A 19,278-nucleotide genomic window follows, 5' to 3' on the forward strand; every position below is an offset into this window, starting at 1 on the left:
CTAAATAAAAGTATTAATTTCTAAGTTAAAAAAAATCTTACTGACCCCAAACGTTTGAAAGGTAGTATATCCATATCCACACACACACACACACACACACACACACACACACATATACATACACACATACACACAATCACTATATGTCAGTTTTGGTGGGCAAAAATAAGAATTTTTTTGCATCATTTTACATTTAACAGAAAGACCATAACTAGTTTTTAATCAGTACCTCATTTTTGGATGGCGAGGAGGAGCTGTCTGACTCTGAAGAACTCATTCTGGACACATTATCCAGGGACTGAGAAATGCCAGATGTCCTAAGAAACGGTAACAAATAAATAAGGGATAATGTACTACCAGCCAGGCATTACCGCAAAATAAACTCAGGCAGCGTAAAAAAAAATCGTGATATGACCAACTGCCTGAAAAGTATAACATGGCTGCTTTAAAAATAGATAAACAGACATAAATATTGATGATATTTTCAGGTACAACAGTCAGACATATAATATAGTGATCATTATACAAAATTATTTGACCACAGACTGACCAATCAGAATGAAGTACTCCAGAGAGTTGCGTAATAAAGAAAAACAACATACAATAGCTGTGTCTGAAACCGCTCACTCCTTCACTTATTCACTAATCCCTACATAGTGAATGGCAGTTGAGTGCACTACATCAGCAAAGAGTGAACGAAAATGAGTGAGCGAATTCGGACGCTGACATAATTATATGTGCCAGAGAGCTCGGACAATTTCATCATAAACATTACTTACCCATCTTTGATATTTCCTTTTTTGGCTGTATGAATTGTATGTAACAATTGTAGGCCTATATATGTATTTTTCACGTTAATTACGTTATTTGATAATAAAAAAAAAAGAGACTTAAGCAATTGCTTGTCATATTTATTTACTTTTTACATTTATATGTGAAAATAAAAGAGAACAAGACACTACACAACACATTTGTTTATTCAAATATAGATATAACAGTATATATATAAATAAATAAATACATAAAACTGTCTAAAAAAAAAAAACCTCCGTTATTTAAACATTACTTTCGCAGGGTTTCCAGTCAGTCAAATGATTGTTAAGTGTCCTTCAAATGATTGTTTTCTATCTCGCGTGCGCCGTTGCCATGGTGACATTGTTGCCGTCCGTCATATTTATTTTTCATTCTCGCTCTATCGCCTTATCGTGTTGGATTGTGGGAAATAGTGTCTCAGCAAGTGTACATCGGATGTACACTCGAATTCAGAGAGGATTGTGGGTAAAAGTAGTGAACGAATGTAGGGAATGATGTCGTTCACTCAGAATTCGGACACCACTACAAAATGGCCGACACCCTAAATAGTGCATTATATAGTGGATAGGGAGCGATTTCAGACACAGCTAATGAGTCTACTTAAAAAAAAAAAAAAAAGACCAAAATATAACTCTTACCATAAACCCAATTTCCTCTGGGTTTGAAGTCGTACTATCTCAGCACTGATGTTCTCCAAATGTGCTGCTTCACTGCTCCTCTCCTTCCATTTATCAGGCTTCTCCTTCAACCTGGATGTCTTGTTGCGGCGTTGTAGGTGTACAGCATTTTGAGTCTCATCAGAACCACTTTCGCACATGTTCAGTGGAAGCGACACAGGCCGAGGGAGGCCTGAAGGAGATGGTTGTCTTTCTTTATTACCAATCTTGCCTTTATTATCTCGAGCAGGTCGGTCCTCCTTGATGCTGAGTTGTTTTGTGATTCTAGGAGTAGGTTCTATTGTAACCTTAGACTTGGTCTCGGTGTTTAACTGCAGGCTCGAATCCTCCGCTTTCTTTCGTTCAGGGGTGTGAGATTCGTCAGGCAGTGGAGGCCGTGGCTTTGGCTGACTTGGCTTGTTCAAATCGCCCAGTTCTGTTTGAGATCTGAAAAAACAATCCAAAATGACTAATATTGTTTTACCTTTAAGTAAAAAACACCCAAAGGTAACTTGGACTTACGTCTGTGCTTTGAGTTTTTCTCTCTGCTTCAAAAACTCTGCTCTCTGCTTGGACATTCGCCATGCAGCCTGGATCACAGTAGCTGCTTTGCCTCTGTATGTCTCACGCAAAAAACGCCACGATCGCTGTGGGATGAAAAAGGAAAACTCTGCTCAGGTACATTATCATTTTTTGCAGGGTTTCACAACTAAGTTCACAAACCCTTTATGGGTCAGGATGGTTCACAATACCAATAAATTAAGCCACAATGTATAATAGCATTACATAAAATGAGAATATGCTGTTAGAACATCTGTGTAATAGTACAGGATAAATCTTAAATATATTTGGTCTGTTTACAAGGAAGAGAAAGATAGTAAATTATAAATGCGTACACTACTGTTAAAATGATCGGGCTCGGGGTAAGATTTAATTTTTTTTTTGAAAAAAGTGACTTATGCTCACCAATAAAATACACTAAAAATAGGATTATTGTGAAATAAGATTATAATTTAAAATAAACTCTTTTCTATTCCAATATATTTTTAAATGTAATTGAATCCGGTGATGGCAAAACTGATTACTCAACAAATCAGCAGCCATTACTTTAGTCTTCAATGTCACATGATCCTTCAGAAGTCAATAGAAATAAACAGAGCAATTCCAAGAGGGTCATCACACCATCGGTGCTCGGGCCCTAAATATGCCAAATTTGTGCTCAAAAAACATTTACTATTATTATCAATGTTGTTCCTTAATAGTTTTGTGGAAACCATGAGGCATTTTTTTTTTTCATTATTCTCTGATTAATAGAAAGTTCAACAGAACAGCATTTATTTGAAAGAGATATTTTGTAAGATTTTTGACTAATTTAAATGTCCTTCCTGAATAAAGTATTCATTTATCTAAAAAAAACTTGTGAAAGGAAGCAAGTAAATATATTTAGGTCACAGGGTTTCAGCTGACAAAAAAAGGCATATGTCAAATTGTTGAGATGCATTGTTGATCTGATCGTTTTCAGACAAGGTTTAGCAGTGGCGGCTGGTGCAAAAATTTTTTGGGGGGGGGCGCAACAAACTGAATTATTAATCCAGGACTGAATGTAGGCTAATTGTTAAATAACAATTTAACAGTGATAATAATGTAGCTATCATTAGCCTAAAGTTTAGCTAAAACTTCAGCCGGTAGGGTTGGGAAATAGCCAATTGCCAAATAAATCGGAATTTTTGGCCTAAATGGCGATGTATGGTATAATCTGAGTATTTAATTATTATTTTTCTATAAAAAAAAACTAAACAAAAAAAACTGTATTTAAAAAAAAAATAAAAATTAATATCCTGATCAATATTGTCCTACAAACAATGTTCATATTGAAGGTTATAAAAACAAACAGTGTAACCTTGCTGTCTATCTGCAGTCTATCCAAAAAAAGGGGTCAAATCACATTACATTCTAACATTGCAACATTACAATCTAAAAACAAAATAATGCTTTTTAAAGAAGTAGTTAAATTGACTAAACTTTAAAAAAAAAAGAAAGAAAAAAAGAAGCTAATATCATAAAAATACACATGTAGGTTTGAAATTCTCTAGCACATTTATGTTCACCAACAACAACAAATATTCAACAACAAATATTTTAGCTAAATATATTTATAATTTAGTGCTAATGTATATTTTAGTCAGAATAATTGCGCTCCTATTCTATTGTGCTCCGTCTGTTCGGCGCGCATGCACGCGGCGGCGCTCGTTCACGGAAGTTTAGCTTGCAGAAAGCTCGCCCACTCATGACAGCAAACTGGAAATATTGACTTTCTAACATTTACAGATGGAGAATACACTCACCTAAAGGATTATTAGGAACACCATACTAATACTGTGTTTGACCCCCTTTCACCTTCAGAACTGCCTTAATTCTACGTGGCATTGATTCAACAAGGTGCTGAAAGCATTCTTTAGAAATGTTGGCCAATATTGATAGGATAGCATCTTGCAGTTGATGGAGATTTGTGGGATGCACATCCAGGGCACGAAGCTCCCGTTCCACCACATCCCAAAGATGCTCTATTGCACAGTGGTAACAAGGCATGATGGATCCATGTTCTCATTCTGTTTACGCCAAATTCTGACTCTACCATCTGAATGTCTCAACAGAAATCGAGACTCATCAGACCAGGCAACATTTTTCCAGTCTTCAACTGTCCAATTTTGGTGAGCTCACGCAAATTGTAGCCTCTTTTTCCTATTTGTAGTGGAGATGAGTGGTACCCGGTGGGGTCTTCTGCTGTTGTAGCCCATCCGGCTCAAGGTTGTGCGTCTTGTGGCTTCACAAATGCTTTGCTGCATACCTCGGTTGTAACGAGTGGTTATTTCAGTCAAAGTTGCTCTTCTATCAGCTTGAATCAGTCGGCCCATTCTCCTCTGACCTCTAGCATCAACAAGGCATTTTCGCCCACAGGACTGTTCTTTTCACACCATTCTTTGTAAACCCTAGAAATGGTTGTGCGTGAAAATCCCAGTAACTGAGCAGATTGTGAAATACTCAGACCGGCCCGTCTGGCACCAACAACCATGCCACGCTCAAAATTGCTTAAATCACCTTTCTTTCCCATTCTGACATTCAGTTTGGAGTTCAGGAGATTGTCTTGACCAGGACCACACCCCTAAATGCATTGAAGCAACTGCCATGTGATTGGTTGATTAGATAATTGCATTAATGAGAAATTGAACAGGTGTTCCTAATAATCCTTTAGGTGAGTGTATGTCCGTGAAATGTAAGTTATGCACTGAGGAAATTATTGGATGTCACTTCAGCTTATGGCTAAATATTATTAGAGGTATATTTGTGTCCACCAATCGCTGCACAAGTGAAGTTTACGTATGATGACGAAAGCACGTTAGTGCGAGCCCTCCCGGAACCCATAGAGAATGCATTGCAGTGCCTGCAGTTCGAAAAAAAAAATCTTTGAATGCAAGTCTATGGGAACACTCTGGGCGATTTTCGGCCATAGTGAAATCGCCCAAAAAGAGGCGGTACTCCACAGAACGTGACTTGGCGCTGATTGGACTATATCCAGAGGCAGAACAACAGTGAGTGACTGCTAGCGTAACTCTGTGGTTGAATGAGATTGTGATTGAAAAAGTCCCTTTCACACTTTGGTGGTGCTTCGCCCGATCGCCCTAATGAAGAAACCGCCGCTGAGGTTTTGTAAGATTATGTAAAGTCCCTAGCCAACCAAAAGAATGGTACCTGTATAGTTATAATTCCTTTCCTCTCATGCAGGTATTGTTTCCTCATCAAACAGGCACGGAACCATCTCTGCAGGATGATGATGCGCCGCATCACTTCTTTATGAAGGGCTTCCTGAAGTATTTGTCTCTCTGATTCTTTCAAAAACACCTGTGCACACAGATGAACGGACAATTATGAAAATTTGGAAACTTATCTGAATGACAAAATGCAGGTTGTGGATATTTCTTCAGTGAAGAGTGAAACTGAAATAAACCTTGGTTCGGCCAATCTGAAAACTGGAGCTGGGAAGTCCCATTTTCATCAGCAGGTTGGTGATATCTTCCTGAGGTGTTGATATTTCTTTTGGCAGCAGTACTCTGAACTGATCTGTAAACTCCTGCGATGACAATGTAAGATGAAACTTTTAGACATGTCTGTATAAAGCAAATAATAAAATCCATTTGCATTCATTTTCCACCAAATGCATTTTTTCATATTAAAGGGGTGGTTGAATATGATTTCACTTTTCAAACTTTATTTAGTGTGTAATGTTGCTGTTTGAGCATAAACAACATCTGCAAAGTTACAACGCTCAAAGTTCAAAGCAAAGGGAGATATTTTCTTTTAAAGGGATAGTTCACCCAAAAAATGAAAATTCTGTCATCATTTACTCACCCTCAAGTTGTTTCAAACCTGTATGAATTTCTTTTTTCTGCTGAACACAAAAGAAGATATTTTGAAAAATGTCGGTAACCAAACAGTTGATGGACCATAGTGACTTCCATAGTAGGAAAAAAAAAAACTATGTAAGTCAATGGGGTCAAGGGGGTCGACATTTTTCAAAATATCTTCTTTTGTGTTCAGCAGAAAAAAAGAAATTCATACAGGTTTGAAACAACTTGAGGGTGAGTAAATGATGACAGAATTTTCATTTTTGGGTGAACTATCCCTTTAAAGAAATTGCTTTTTAAGGACTACAACAAACGGCTGATAAGGACTACACAACATTCCTCCAGGGTTAGTAACATCACTAACCCTACAATTTACATAAACCCACCCCCGGGAATGCGATTTATAGATTATCAAGACAGAATATGCTAATCAATGACTAGAAGATAACTACACATAAGCTACATGAAATCACCAACAAACCATTCAGAAATGTTGTCTACTTGTTGTCACTTCTTCATGAGTCTCTCCATCATTGTCTGACTTAGGTTTGAACATAAAAGGCTAAAAGTTTAGAAATTTTCAGTGTATGTCTGTGTGAGGTCAAGGACACAAGCTTTTGTAGCTCCGCCCTCTGTGCCGTGAGCAGAAGTTAATTTGCATTTAAAGGGACAGACACAAAAACGGTGCGTTTTTGCTCACCCTCAAAAAGTGACAACTTTAACATGCTATATAAAAATATCTGTGGGGTATTTTGAGCTAAAACTTCACATACACACTCTGGGGACATCAAAGACTTATTTTACATCTTGTGAAAAGGGCATTATACCACCCCTTTAACTAATATTAATAGCAGGGCTATCCTAGTGAAAAATAAATGTATTTGAAATACATTTATTTTATGCTAAGTATACTACAAATACATTTACAAATGTATGTACTTGCTATAAATACCCTGCAATTGAACTTTTGGTATACTAAATTGGTATACTTAAAGTCTGCTAAATTGGAACAACTAATTTTGTACTTAATGCACTATAGTTATCCAGAAATAGTGCTGAGGTCCAACTAAAGATATACTTAAGTATATTTGATTGTGCTAAAGTGGAACTATTGCAAGTATTCTTTAGGTACACTTTAAATATCTTGCATTTAAAGACTGATATTATACAGAGATCATACTATCCTTACTAATAGTGATATTAAACACATTTTAAGGCCTAATATCAAGAAATGTGCATTGTGCAATAAAGAAGTACTCCAAATAAAGTTTAATTATAATCAGTAAGTCTCAAGCGATAAGTCAGTAAATATATTAATGGATTTGTAGTATACTTAGTATGAAATAAAAGTATTTTAAATACATTTTGGTATCGTTTTTTTTTATTTTTCACAAGGTTATCAATCAAATAAAACATCAAATTAAGTATGATTTACTTATTAAGTATTCAAATTAATCTCTAAAAATATCAACATCTGCTGAGAAGTCTTCAAATAAGGGTGACATTAAGAGCCTTGTTTTTGCAGACCAGTAAAGCATTATATAGACATTTTAAAAAAATCAATATATGCGTATTACAGTCCACAGTGATCCATTTTGTAAGAGTCTGTTAATCTTACCTGGACTCCTCTATGTTTTCTTATTTATTTGATATATTTATTAAGTTATTTAATAAAATTAAATTCCTTATTAGGAAATGTATGTATGGATCAGGGGGTATGATTAAATGGGTTATTTAGTATTTACCTCATTATTTACCCATGGACATCTGCATTAAATTGACAGTCCTAATTAATAAATATTAATAAAAAAAAGTCATGTTACACTACCTTGAAGGTGAATTTGGCTCCATAGCCAGATCTCCTAATCCGAACCGTTTGTAGCATGCCTGTGTACCTCAGCTGCTGAAGGACTAGAGCATCATCAAAGTGTATTTCCCTCTGTAAACACATTCACCAACATTTAAAAGAAGGATGATCCATCACCTAATTAATAAACATAATAGATTAATCACAAAACATACAATAGCTCTCCACCATACCTTATCACCATTTGATCTGATACAGCGGACAAAGAATGGTTCTGCTTTCCTCAGGGTTTCCAACAGCTTGTTTAGAGATGCCTGGACGGTATAATACATTAAATCATGTGACTCATTGATTTGTCCATCAGCATCCATTAAACCCCTGCAAATCATATCAAAACCTCCCCACAGCTTCGGGGGTCTGAACCTTTTATCTAATTTACAACTACAACAAAAGAGGCTTTCACACAGAGATGGAACAAACCAATCCTGAGCCCTATGATGAAGGAGCGTATGCTTTCCACACTTAGATAATAATAATACTGAACCTGGAACTGAGCGCTGATGCTCGGAGGTTTCTTCTTGGTGTGCAGATGGAGCAGGGACCTGGTTGCTCGGTTGTGCTGCGTGAGGGCCATGATGAATTTCAGAGAGTGTGAATCTATGAGATTCTGTATAGTAAAACAAAAGAATAACATCTGATGCAATCACTCACATTTTAAAATATAATAAAGTAAACTAATACAGATATAATGAACCACAATTTATTTTTAATTTATTTTCATTTTCCATTTACCATGTACAACTCAGCACCTTGATGCTAGGGTTTTCTGGGTAGTTGCCAGGGCGTTGCTATGCAGTTGCCTAGTTTGCCAGCATGTTGCTGTGTGGTTGCTAGGGCATTGCTTGCTGGTTACTCATTGGACCAAGTCTTTGATATTCTTCTCACTAAACACATTTTGGGTGCCTTTGTAATGTATACTACCAGTCGAATTTTGGATACACCTGATTTAATTTGTTTTTTACGATTCTACAAAACTTGTGATCAAATGTTTTCTATTTTAATACATTTTAAAACTGTAATTTATTTCCGTGATGACAAAGCTGAAGTTTCAGCAGCCATCCCTCCAGTCTTCAGTGTCACATAATCCTTCAGTAATAATTCTAATATACTGATTTGGTGCTCAAGAAACATTTATTATTACATTTTCACTTCTTATTACGTTAACAACATGATCAATTATTGAAAAGTTTTTGTGGAAACCATGATACACAAGTTACATTTATTTGACATAGAAAGTTTAGTAACAATATATACATACTAACAGTCACTTTTGATCAAATTTAAAGGGACACGTCACCCAAAAATGAAAATTCTGACATAATTTACTCACCCCCAAGTTGTTCCAACACTGTATGAGTTTCTTTCTTCTGTTGAACACAAAAGTAGTTATTTTGAAGTATATGGGCAACCAAACAGGCCCAATGCCCCACTGACTCCCATAGTATATAAAAAAAAATAAAAATACTATGGAAGTCAATGGCTACCGTCAACTGTTTGGTTACCAAAATATCTCTTTTAATCTTCAAAATATATTTTGTGTTCAGAAGAAGACAGACATTCATACAGTTTTGGAACAACTTGAGGGTGAGTAAATGATGACAGAATTTTCATTTTTGCGTGAACTATCCCTTTAAAGCATTTCTGCTGAATTCAAGTATTAAACACTAAAACAGCCTTAGCAAAAACCACAACAACAAGGACTGATTCATAAATTTACCTTAGGAATTAGCTGCTTGTGTCTGTTTGGCCTGTTCCTCCTAGAAAGTAGTAACATATAATTAAGATTCGATTACAATTAAGATTTGGGGAAAAAACAGAGCAGAATATCCCATTTGATTTTGTCCCAATTAAATTGCACATAATAAGCACAAGCTGAGACAGAGAGCAGTAGTGCCGCCACGGACAGATGGTCACAGAACATGTGTCCCACTCACTGAAAGAAGAGACGAGACTTCCTCACAGAAATTGTGGACAGACGCAGCTTGTGAGGAACTTCACCACCAAACTGCTTTAGGGAGTGGAGAACTTTGGCATGCAATTCCCTGATTCGCCCCAACCCCAAATCAGAAAAAGTTTAGAAAGGAGATAAATACTAAAAACACAATAAAATAAAAACAATAGGGAGTAAACAGCTGAAATTAGTTAGTTCAATCACCCATTTCACAGAAAATGCATGCAGTAACCTCAGTTAGATTCTTAATCCACAGAAGGAAATCATCATCAAATAGAGAAGAACCCAAGCTCAGTAAGTTCCTCGAGTGATGGTGAACTTACTTCTTATTTTCAAATGTTGCAAAAATGTCCTCAAATGCTTCAAGTGGACCCTCTTCAGAACGATCAAAGGAAAAGTCAATCATAGACTTCTGGCTGTAGAGAACAAGTTGCAATTATAAGCAGTTGAACTGTCATTTGTATGGAGCAAACTTAAAACAAACACGTTCATTTGGCATAAATCCATTGTTCCATCAAGAGGTCATACGTCTACAGGAACCGATCCAGTCCATTTACCTCTTTAGATTATCTATCAGAGTGCTGGGTCTCCTCATTTCCCCAAGAGAACGTCTGGAGTAGCGCTTGATCTGATCTGATAGGGAAACAAACATGTTAAATCAATGATAATCCACTTCTGGAAGCTGTAAGTAAAAAGGTATTAGTAGATCGTAACCTGGATGTTTTTTCGCCCAGCTGCGTCCTGCCTCGTTAAACACGGCCAGTGTGCGTATCGTGGCTCTGAGGATGCCCCATCTGAACACAGCCACTGGATTAGCCCCGATCAGCTGGCGCAGGTAACTGCACTCACTACTACGAAGCAACGCAACAATATCTGGCCTCATGTGGTCTGTGTTCTTCTCTCTGAAGTCCTATAGGGCAGGAACATCACAACTGCTTCTCAGTATTGTTTTCCCACCATAGACACATCATTTGTAACACAATTACACTCCAAATGTTTGTGCAAAGGGAAAGTTTAGTTTCAGGGTCTGTTCCTTTACCTTTATCTGGTATTTGACCTTGCCAGCAAAATGCCGAATGACAAAGGCTGGTTCCCGCACTGGGGTCTGCACAAAGAACGCGTTGTCCTGGTGCTGCTGCTTAAACTTCTCTAGAAGAGTGCTATCTGTGGCTTGAGGAAAACTAGAGAGGCCATAACACTGAATATTAACTAATGGACGACTAAAAACCACATTAGCGATTAGATGCATACTAATTCACATACTTTATATATTATACTATACTATACACATACTATATTATACATTCTAAATAGCTTGCCAGATCCAATTCAAGTAGTGGATCAGCAGATGATTTCCTTTTTCCAGTGGATTTCAACAGTTGCTTTTAACAATATACAATATTTATGTATCTCTATCCATTAAGAGGAATCATGATTTTAAAGTAGATTGAAAATGTTTAATATAAGTAGTAAAAAAAAAAAAAATCTACTGTCTTTCCACTAAAGAAAATTACATTTTATGTACAAATATTACAATGCATATGCATTGCTTTATGGCAGTGTTTCTCAATTCAAGTCCTCGGGACACACCTCCCAGAATGAGTCCGATTCTTCTCTATTTAGCACACTAAGGGCCAGATTTACTAACAGTTTGCGTCAGCCTGCTTACTAAAGACACGCAGTGAAAAATTAGCACTGAACAGGCGTGAACAGGGTTATTTTTGTGGCTGCCCTTATTGATCATATGCATTTGTAGGAGTTTCCCTTTCAGACACAACATTTATGGGAGGAGAGTTTTTAAATGAATCACTTAAGGTGATTTACTAAGATTTGCGCTAGTCAGTTTACTGGTATTTGAGCCATTATTTACAGTCCAAAAAAAGTCTTAAACCAGACGCTAATTTGCGCTGCTCTTGGTAGATTGCGTTGGTCATTATGGAAATGATCCGGCTACGTCTGTGTTCTTAATGAGATTTCGCTCTCATGCTAATTTGCCCTGTTTAGTAAATCTGGCCCCAAGAAGCTGCTGAGTTGAATCAGTTTGCATTGATGAGACATCTAAACATTCTGATAGGTGGGTCCCCAGGACTAGAGTTGAGAAACACTGCTTTATGGGATGGAACTCACTTGCTCTCCTCGTCAAGCAGGTAAAACAGCCCGGTGGGCTTCTTGCTGAAGAGACTGATGCAGCCAATGTTGTCAGGGTAGTCAACAGTGTGCCATGTGATTCCCTCTGCCATGTACTCCTCCTAAAACACAATGCAAGCATGAGCAGATGCACACTGAGCAACAAGGCATTCCCGTCCACCATGATTACAGGAGACATCAAAGTACAACTCAGATGTCATAACTCACTTGTTCGAGGGTAAATATGCGCTGATTGCAGTAATACTGTAGTTGCTCATTAGCATAATTAATGCAGAACTGTTCAAAGCTGTTTATCTTGAAATCCTCAAATCCAAATATGTCCAGTACACCAATGGATAAGCACTGTGAGGGACAGAATAAAATGAAAATATAATGATAAAAGTAATAAAATACAATGTCAAAGTAGATGCTTTCAGTTTGCCACTTTAGCTGCATGAATCAAGTCAAGTATTTCTAAAACACAAAAAACATAAAAAAAGGAAAGATTAGATCAATTTAAATCAGGTACTTAGACTTGCATTTTGATTAGATTTTATAATACTGAATAATACATATATTAAAAAGCAAAATATGTAAATTGTATTCTATTAGAGAATATACACTACCAGTCAAAAGTTTTGGATGGTAAGATTTTTTATGTTTTTAAAAGAAGTCTTCTGCTCACCAAAGCTGCATTTATTTGATTAAAAATACTAAAACAGTAATATTGTTAAATATTATGACAATTTAAAATAACTTTTCTATTTTCATATATTTTAAAATGTATTTTTTCCTGTTATCAAAGCTGCATTTTCAGCATCATTACTACAGTCTTCAGTGTCACATGACCATTCAGAAATCATTCTAATATACAGATTTGATGCTCAAAAAACATTGAAAATTTTTTTTTTCAGGATTCTTTAATGAATAGAAAGTTCAAAAGAACATCATTTATTGAAATAGAATCTTTTGTAACATCAGAAACGTCTTTACTGTAACTTTTGATCAATTGAATTCATCCTTGATGAATAAAAGTATTGATTTATTTTATTTCTTCCCACCAAAAAAAAAAAAAAAAATTCTTACTACTTTTGAACAGTAGTGATTAATGTTACAAAAGCTTTCTATTTCAGATAAATCAGCATATTAGAATGATTTCTGAAGAATCATGTGACACTGAAGACTGGAGTATTGAAAATTCAGCTTTGATCACAAGAATAAATTACACTTTATTATATATATTCACATAGATCATATTTCACAATGTTACAGTTTTTATTAAATTTTTATCAAATAAATGCAGCCTTGGTGAGCAGAAGATCCAAAACATTTGACTGGTAGTGTATATTATATAGAATAATCACAATATAAATTTAAAGATTAGATTAATTTTAATTCAAACATTGATCTTGTATAATAATAGTAAGAATAATAGTAAGAATAGTAAAAGTGTGTGTGAGTGTGTGTGTGTGTGAGTGTGAGTGTGAGTGTGTTTGATACAAATATACATTTTATAAATTCAAATACATAAATTATTTTGACAGAATTCATACCGGGACAGACTCCTCCAAATCTCTCTTGTTGAGTAGAGAATGGTTGATTCGCAGGACAATCCAGTCAAACAGGGCACTGTACAGAGACTTGGCCATAGAGTCTCTGGCAGTGATGGCCTAAACACATGACAATGTTTGAACATGAGGTCAGCAGATTCTGAAGTACAGAAATGAAGAAAGACAAATGGAGAAGATAGAGCAACAAGGGAACAGCTGACTTCACACATAAGGCATGATAGATATGCACTTAACACATGACTAGTCAATGAATGAATGGTACAGAGTAGAAAATGTCATCATTTGCACCACCCAACACATTATAGATGAAGTTACCTCACTGAGGCTGTAAGGCAGAATTAGTGTGTCATTAGCAGTCATTGCTTTCCTTGTAGTCAATGCTTCCACAAGCAGCTCCACTTTAACCTGTAATTTAAGAGCAATTATATAAAATCAAAAGATATATCAACGGTCCACTTTAGACAATCTACTAACTATAAGTAACTTTGCAACAACATGTCAACTAACTCTTACTAGAATTCTAGTATACTGTCTGCTTAATATCTGCAAAGTAAACTTTATTTGGATGCTTCCCCATTCTACTGACTAGAAGTAACTTTGCAACTAAATGTCAACTTATTCTACTAACCCAAACCCTATCCCTAACCTAACAGTCTACTAATACTCCAATGAGAATTAGTCGACATGTAGTTGCAGTTACTTAGTAGAGTGTCTAAAGTGGACCATCGAAATAAAGTGTAACCAAACAAACATTATGGTAATAAAGACACATTTGATCATAGGATGACAGAAATCTGACACATGATCTGTCACAGAGTGTGTAATTCTTTAAATGACAGCCAAATAACAACTTAACAAGTGTAAAATGGGAAAAGGATTCCTATTGGAAAGACAATCCAAAAGAATCCAAATGGACCGGTCCACTAAGAGTCCTCTAAAAGTAATGATACAACTGGTTGAATGATTATGTATTTGTTCACCATGCAGTGATGGTGTTCAAGTTCATCAACATGTCACTGCACAGCATTTCCAAAGAATTGGGCGCATTACACTATTTAAAGTATTTCTATTTCTGTGTGGTTTACCACAATAACCAGTAGGAGGGACAGAATTTCAGTCTTGAAGAATTTATATTGCACATTAAAGTAGCCAGTGGTACCTTGAGAAGGTCAGAGACAGCTGAAAGGACATGATCTGGCCCAACTTTAAGACACTCGCCAACATCTTTTTGCGCATACGTCACATTTCCCAGGTACAGAATGGCAGAGAGCACAGAGAATATCCTGAAAAAGAGCATCAACCATTGAACCACATTAAATCCAAAATATATTTATTTTCTTTGCAAGGTGCCTTAAATAATACATTTCTAAGCTACATGATATAACCATGGTACGTTTTGGTAATTGTAGGTAATTTTGTTCAAATAATTACATTTCTAACATTGTGTAAATAAGTATTAGTTGCCAGAACATTTAACACTGAAACATTGCAGTTCCTCGGAAGACAGGTCATAATGATCTAAATGTGTCAGGTCTGACATTATTGCACTCTACGTCATGGCCAAATGAGCACAGTGCATATTCAAAGTCTTGATGTATTTTCCCCCTCCATGACAAGCACAGACTTGTTCCAGAGCAGAATTCTTCATTTGCTAGTCATGCATTAAGATTGTAATTTTTCAGCAGTGTGACTTAATCCCTCCAGGACAAACCTAATTAAACACCATAAATCTTATTCACATGGAAGTATTCTGTATTTATAGATATGGTTTTAGCAGGGCTAAATAAACATTATAGATTACACATAATCCAAAAATAAAATGTGTGTTAATAAACATTATTATGTACTTGAATTTTTTTTTTCACTTACTGTTTTTTGGTGGGAGGCAGAAAACCGACCATCTCCATGGCCTGATGAAGTCTCCTGAATTCATGTTTCATTTCTGCTTGATCCTCCAAAATCGGTATTTCCTGTGAGGTGTAAACATAGAAGAGTGAACAAATAATGAAAAGACAATTGTTGACATACAGTTTATGCATAAACAGCTATACAATTAACATGGTCAGGAAAGCCCAGAAAACTTAGTCTTGATCATTCTCAGGAAAAGAAATGGTCCTTTTCTCGGGACAAAAATCTGACAAGCTCAAGAAGAGGACTCCATTTTCTCTCCATTTAATGTCATTGTTGCCCCGAAGACAATTGAGAGCATCATGAATGCAAATTAAAACGGAAACAGCTTCATTAAAGGGGTCCTATTATGCTTTTCCACTTTTTCAACTTAAGCTATGGTGTAATGTTGCTGTTAGAGCATAAAATATCTGGAAGGTTACAGAGCTCAAAGTCCACTCTAAAGGGAGATATTTTATTTAACAGAATCGACTTTTCAAGAACTACAATGAACTTTGTGTTTGAATGAGTTTGGACTACAACGTGATTTTTCCGGATTTTATGAAGTCACAATGTTACTCATTTAAATAATACACGCCCACGGAATGCACAAAAAAAGGGGGCTGAGGACTGGTTGAGCAGCGCTAGAAAAGATAAACAGTGTTGCTGCTATGTCGAAGAGACGCTTATTTTCCCACCCCAGTTCCAAAACACCATTGTTTGGCCATCTTAAAACGGACAAACTTACAGTGGCTAAAATGTATTTTTATAAGTGCTCCTGAACATTGTAACCCCAACATTTATCTATCCGCCGCACATTTAATGGAGAACAGCTTGTTTTCTGTAGCTTTTGTACGCTCTTGCATTTGTAAGACGGTTTACCGCCCCATCAGGAAGATTAACCATGTTTTCTTTTACCGATTACACTGTGCATTTCCCGAACATGCACTACACAGTGCCAATCACAACACACTGGGCCAGCTAACCAATCACAGCACATGTGAGGGGCTTCATTTTTTTAACAATCAAGCATGAAAACATATTCTAGTACACCCCCCAAAAAAAATCAAGTCTTCGTAAAAGGGCATAATAGGACCCCTTTAAGAAACACTGATTCTTTGTGATGGCTGTTCTGAATTACTTGTTCGAGGTAGTGGTAGTCTTCAGGCCGCAGGAGCTTGAACTCATCTCTCTCCTCTTCTGAGGCCCCAATCAAAAGATAGTAAAAAACATGGTAATTCCTGCAGGTTAGATAACAAACAGGCATGGAATTCATGTTGTTGCGATACATTTTTTCACATCTCCAACACTTTAATTCAAATGTAAAATGGATATAGATAACGATTTTCCTGGGGTTTTTTTTTACCTTTCAGTTTTTCCTCTGGATACTAGACGGCATTTCTCTAGTAAATACTTCTCAACCACAGCCCTGAAACATTGAGCAAACAGAATGAGCATCACAGCTCAACATTTATTTTACATTAATAAATAAACATTTCCTCATTAGATAAAATGCAGTTGTCATCATGTTCAGCTGTGGGTGTTCTGGTGTGTGAACTGAAGTAGATAGGCAGAAGTACACAAGATGACTCACCCTCTCACAATGCCACTTTCCAGATAATTCACTTGAATGAACTTTCCAAAGCGACTCGAGTTGTTGTTGTATGCCGTTTTAGCATTGCCAAAGGCCTGAGGAGACCAAAGATAAATGCATCAGATAGGCAAATTGTTTTTGAGGAAACAGACAAATATTTCTGACAAAAAAACCACAAAAAAACCCACTGATATCTGGTCTTCATGAATGCTGACAGACAACTCTTGACCCATTACTGACAATAGATTATCATTATTATTGGTTGCTCAACTGCAAAGTACGTTGTCATAGATAATCTGTCTATGACAAGAATTTAATAGAAAAAAATGTAGTGGGTAGCACAGAACTCCTTTTTAGATCACCCACAGGAACCACATACATGTATGAGTGGAACACAAAATAAAATGGTTTGAAGACTCTCTTAACCACTCTTTTCGATACAATGAAAACATGTTGTGACCAGGGGCTGCCAACCTCTGAAAATGTACCCCCCCCCCCCCAAAAACAAAAACAAAAAAACATAAAAGCACTCAAGATTACTTATAAAAATGCCTTATAAGTCTTGTGAAGTTATATGATAGCTGTGTGTGAATAACAGACGAAAAATCATTATTCAGTGAACATCTTGGTTTCTCTCTTTTTTCCAGAACTGTTGCAGAAAGTTGCAGTTTTTGAGAAATCATATTTAATAATGTTATTTTTGCAGCTAAAGGTGCAATACATTACACACTGCAGCTTTTAAAACTAAACATTCTGTAGAAGGACTTTGACATGTGAACATGTACCAACAGGTTTTCACACTGCTCTCTATTGATTCTCAATATGTGCATACTTTCAACACGATCTGTGACATTACCATCATTCAGGACTATCCTGTAGTAAACATGTTTTTATTCAAATAGTTTCCTTGTCCCACTTCCATATTCAAATTGTGTAGGAAGACATATACTGAGGAAAGAAGGTCATAAAACACCAGAACAGAGAGAATAGAAAAAGATGTTACATCTGTCAAATGATACGTTTTTATACGATGGCCTGACAGAGCCTGTCTTGACATGCTGACGTACGCCGACTCGTTCTGGTTTTCTGACAAAGCCAACACCCAGGGCTTCTACACATGAAACAGAAAAGCTAGGTCATCCAAAAATGAAAATTCTAATCACTTACTCACCCTCATGTTGTTCACAACCCATAAAACTTTCGTTAATCTTTGAAAAACAAATTAAGATATTTTTAATGAAATCTGAGAGATTTCTGTTTTTCAACTGAAAGTCCATTCAACTAAAACTCTGATGATTCAAAATGTTTATAAAGTGATCATGTCTCTTTAAAAGACTCGGATTAAACAGCTCGATTTATTTATCTCTTTATGAACGTTTGTCAGAGTTTTGGGTGAATAGACTTTCAATGGAGGGACATAACTCTCTCAGATTTCAATAAAAAATGCCTTAATGTTTCGCAGATGAACGAAAGTCTGGGTTTGGCATTACATGAGAGTAAGTAATTGATGACAACTGATGAACTATCTCTTTAAGAGCTCAACAACAAGGCCTAGATTCACTGCTGTACATATTTAACAGCTGTTATGTGTTCTCTTCCCCCAGAACTCTCTCTTATTCCTTTCACACTGGAGAAGTAAACGGACAAAGGTCACAACCGCACTCCTCAGATGTCATAACAGAGCATTGGCACCTCTTACAACTATCAAATGAAACTCAAAACTGAAAAAATAGACTCTCACTCAAAGTTCAGTGAAAGTGAGAGTCAAAATTAAGTGCAAATGCAACAAATTTTACTCATAGATATGATGACCCAGTTTTTTGTGACCCATTTTTGTTTCTCAAACATCTGTTCAGTACGTTTCCAACACTATATAGATTTGTACATTTTAAGAAGTAAAAATAATAGGAGTTTGTCCCCACAAAAGAGTTGCACATGGTTTCTAGCACATTGTTATGCAGTTGGTAAGTCTTTTTTAGAATGTTGTTAAAGAGTTGCTAGAGTGTTCTACATGGTTAATACTTTACTCGAGTCTGGTTACTACATAAGACTTGGGTTACTCCTTCAATGCAAGTCTATGGGATTTTCATCTACCAAGATCAAGCAAAAATCATAAGTCTGGTCACTTAGAAAGGTAAAGGCAAAATCTCTCCTCAATAAGTCTCATGATTTGAGACAAAATTCATGTCTGTAGATCAAACTTGGGAATATTCTAATGCTAAATATGTGCGTGCATACATATACACACTTATTTATATATGTGTGTGTGTATATATATATATATATATATATAGAAAAAATTATGCTTGCCTTGCCTAAAATTTCCACCACACCCTCCATATGCCACCCACATTGCCTATATCTGGCTCTATTTCAGACATATCTCTTCTTATTAACGGGTTGATAGAA

At 36.2% G+C, this 19,278-nt stretch overlaps 1 protein-coding gene across 4 annotated transcripts in view; it reads right to left on the reverse strand.

The window, feature by feature from the left end:
• Positions 1-19,278, reverse strand: part of LOC309500330 (myosin IXb) — a 32,018-nt gene that overhangs the window by 7,934 nt on the left and 4,806 nt on the right. For 3 of the 4 annotated variants that reach the window (XM_082171902.1, XM_082171904.1, XM_082171905.1), the window contains exons 3-25: positions 16,870-16,964; positions 16,642-16,704; positions 16,417-16,516; positions 15,258-15,358; positions 14,548-14,671; positions 13,704-13,793; positions 13,371-13,487; positions 12,046-12,180; positions 11,818-11,939; positions 10,730-10,871; positions 10,405-10,600; positions 10,248-10,323; positions 10,014-10,106; positions 9,674-9,781; positions 9,457-9,496; positions 8,224-8,346; positions 7,913-7,993; positions 7,701-7,811; positions 5,476-5,598; positions 5,220-5,369; positions 1,992-2,116; positions 1,452-1,916; positions 230-317 (exon numbers count right to left, since the gene is read on the reverse strand). In XM_082171902.1, the coding sequence (XP_082028028.1) occupies positions 230-317; positions 1,452-1,916; positions 1,992-2,116; positions 5,220-5,369; positions 5,476-5,598; positions 7,701-7,811; positions 7,913-7,993; positions 8,224-8,346; positions 9,457-9,496; positions 9,674-9,781; positions 10,014-10,106; positions 10,248-10,323; positions 10,405-10,600; positions 10,730-10,871; positions 11,818-11,939; positions 12,046-12,180; positions 13,371-13,487; positions 13,704-13,793; positions 14,548-14,671; positions 15,258-15,358; positions 16,417-16,516; positions 16,642-16,704; positions 16,870-16,964 (2,868 nt within the window). The remainder of the gene's footprint in view (positions 1-229; positions 318-1,451; positions 1,917-1,991; positions 2,117-5,219; positions 5,370-5,475; positions 5,599-7,700; positions 7,812-7,912; positions 7,994-8,223; positions 8,347-9,456; positions 9,497-9,673; positions 9,782-10,013; positions 10,107-10,247; positions 10,324-10,404; positions 10,601-10,729; positions 10,872-11,817; positions 11,940-12,045; positions 12,181-13,370; positions 13,488-13,703; positions 13,794-14,547; positions 14,672-15,257; positions 15,359-16,416; positions 16,517-16,641; positions 16,705-16,869; positions 16,965-19,278) is intronic. The other variant, XM_082171903.1, reaches the window with a different exon arrangement.

This window comes from Leuciscus leuciscus (genome assembly GCF_965113295.1).
Source record: "Leuciscus leuciscus genome assembly, chromosome: 6".
Lineage (NCBI taxonomy): Eukaryota > Metazoa > Chordata > Actinopteri > Cypriniformes > Leuciscidae > Leuciscus > Leuciscus leuciscus.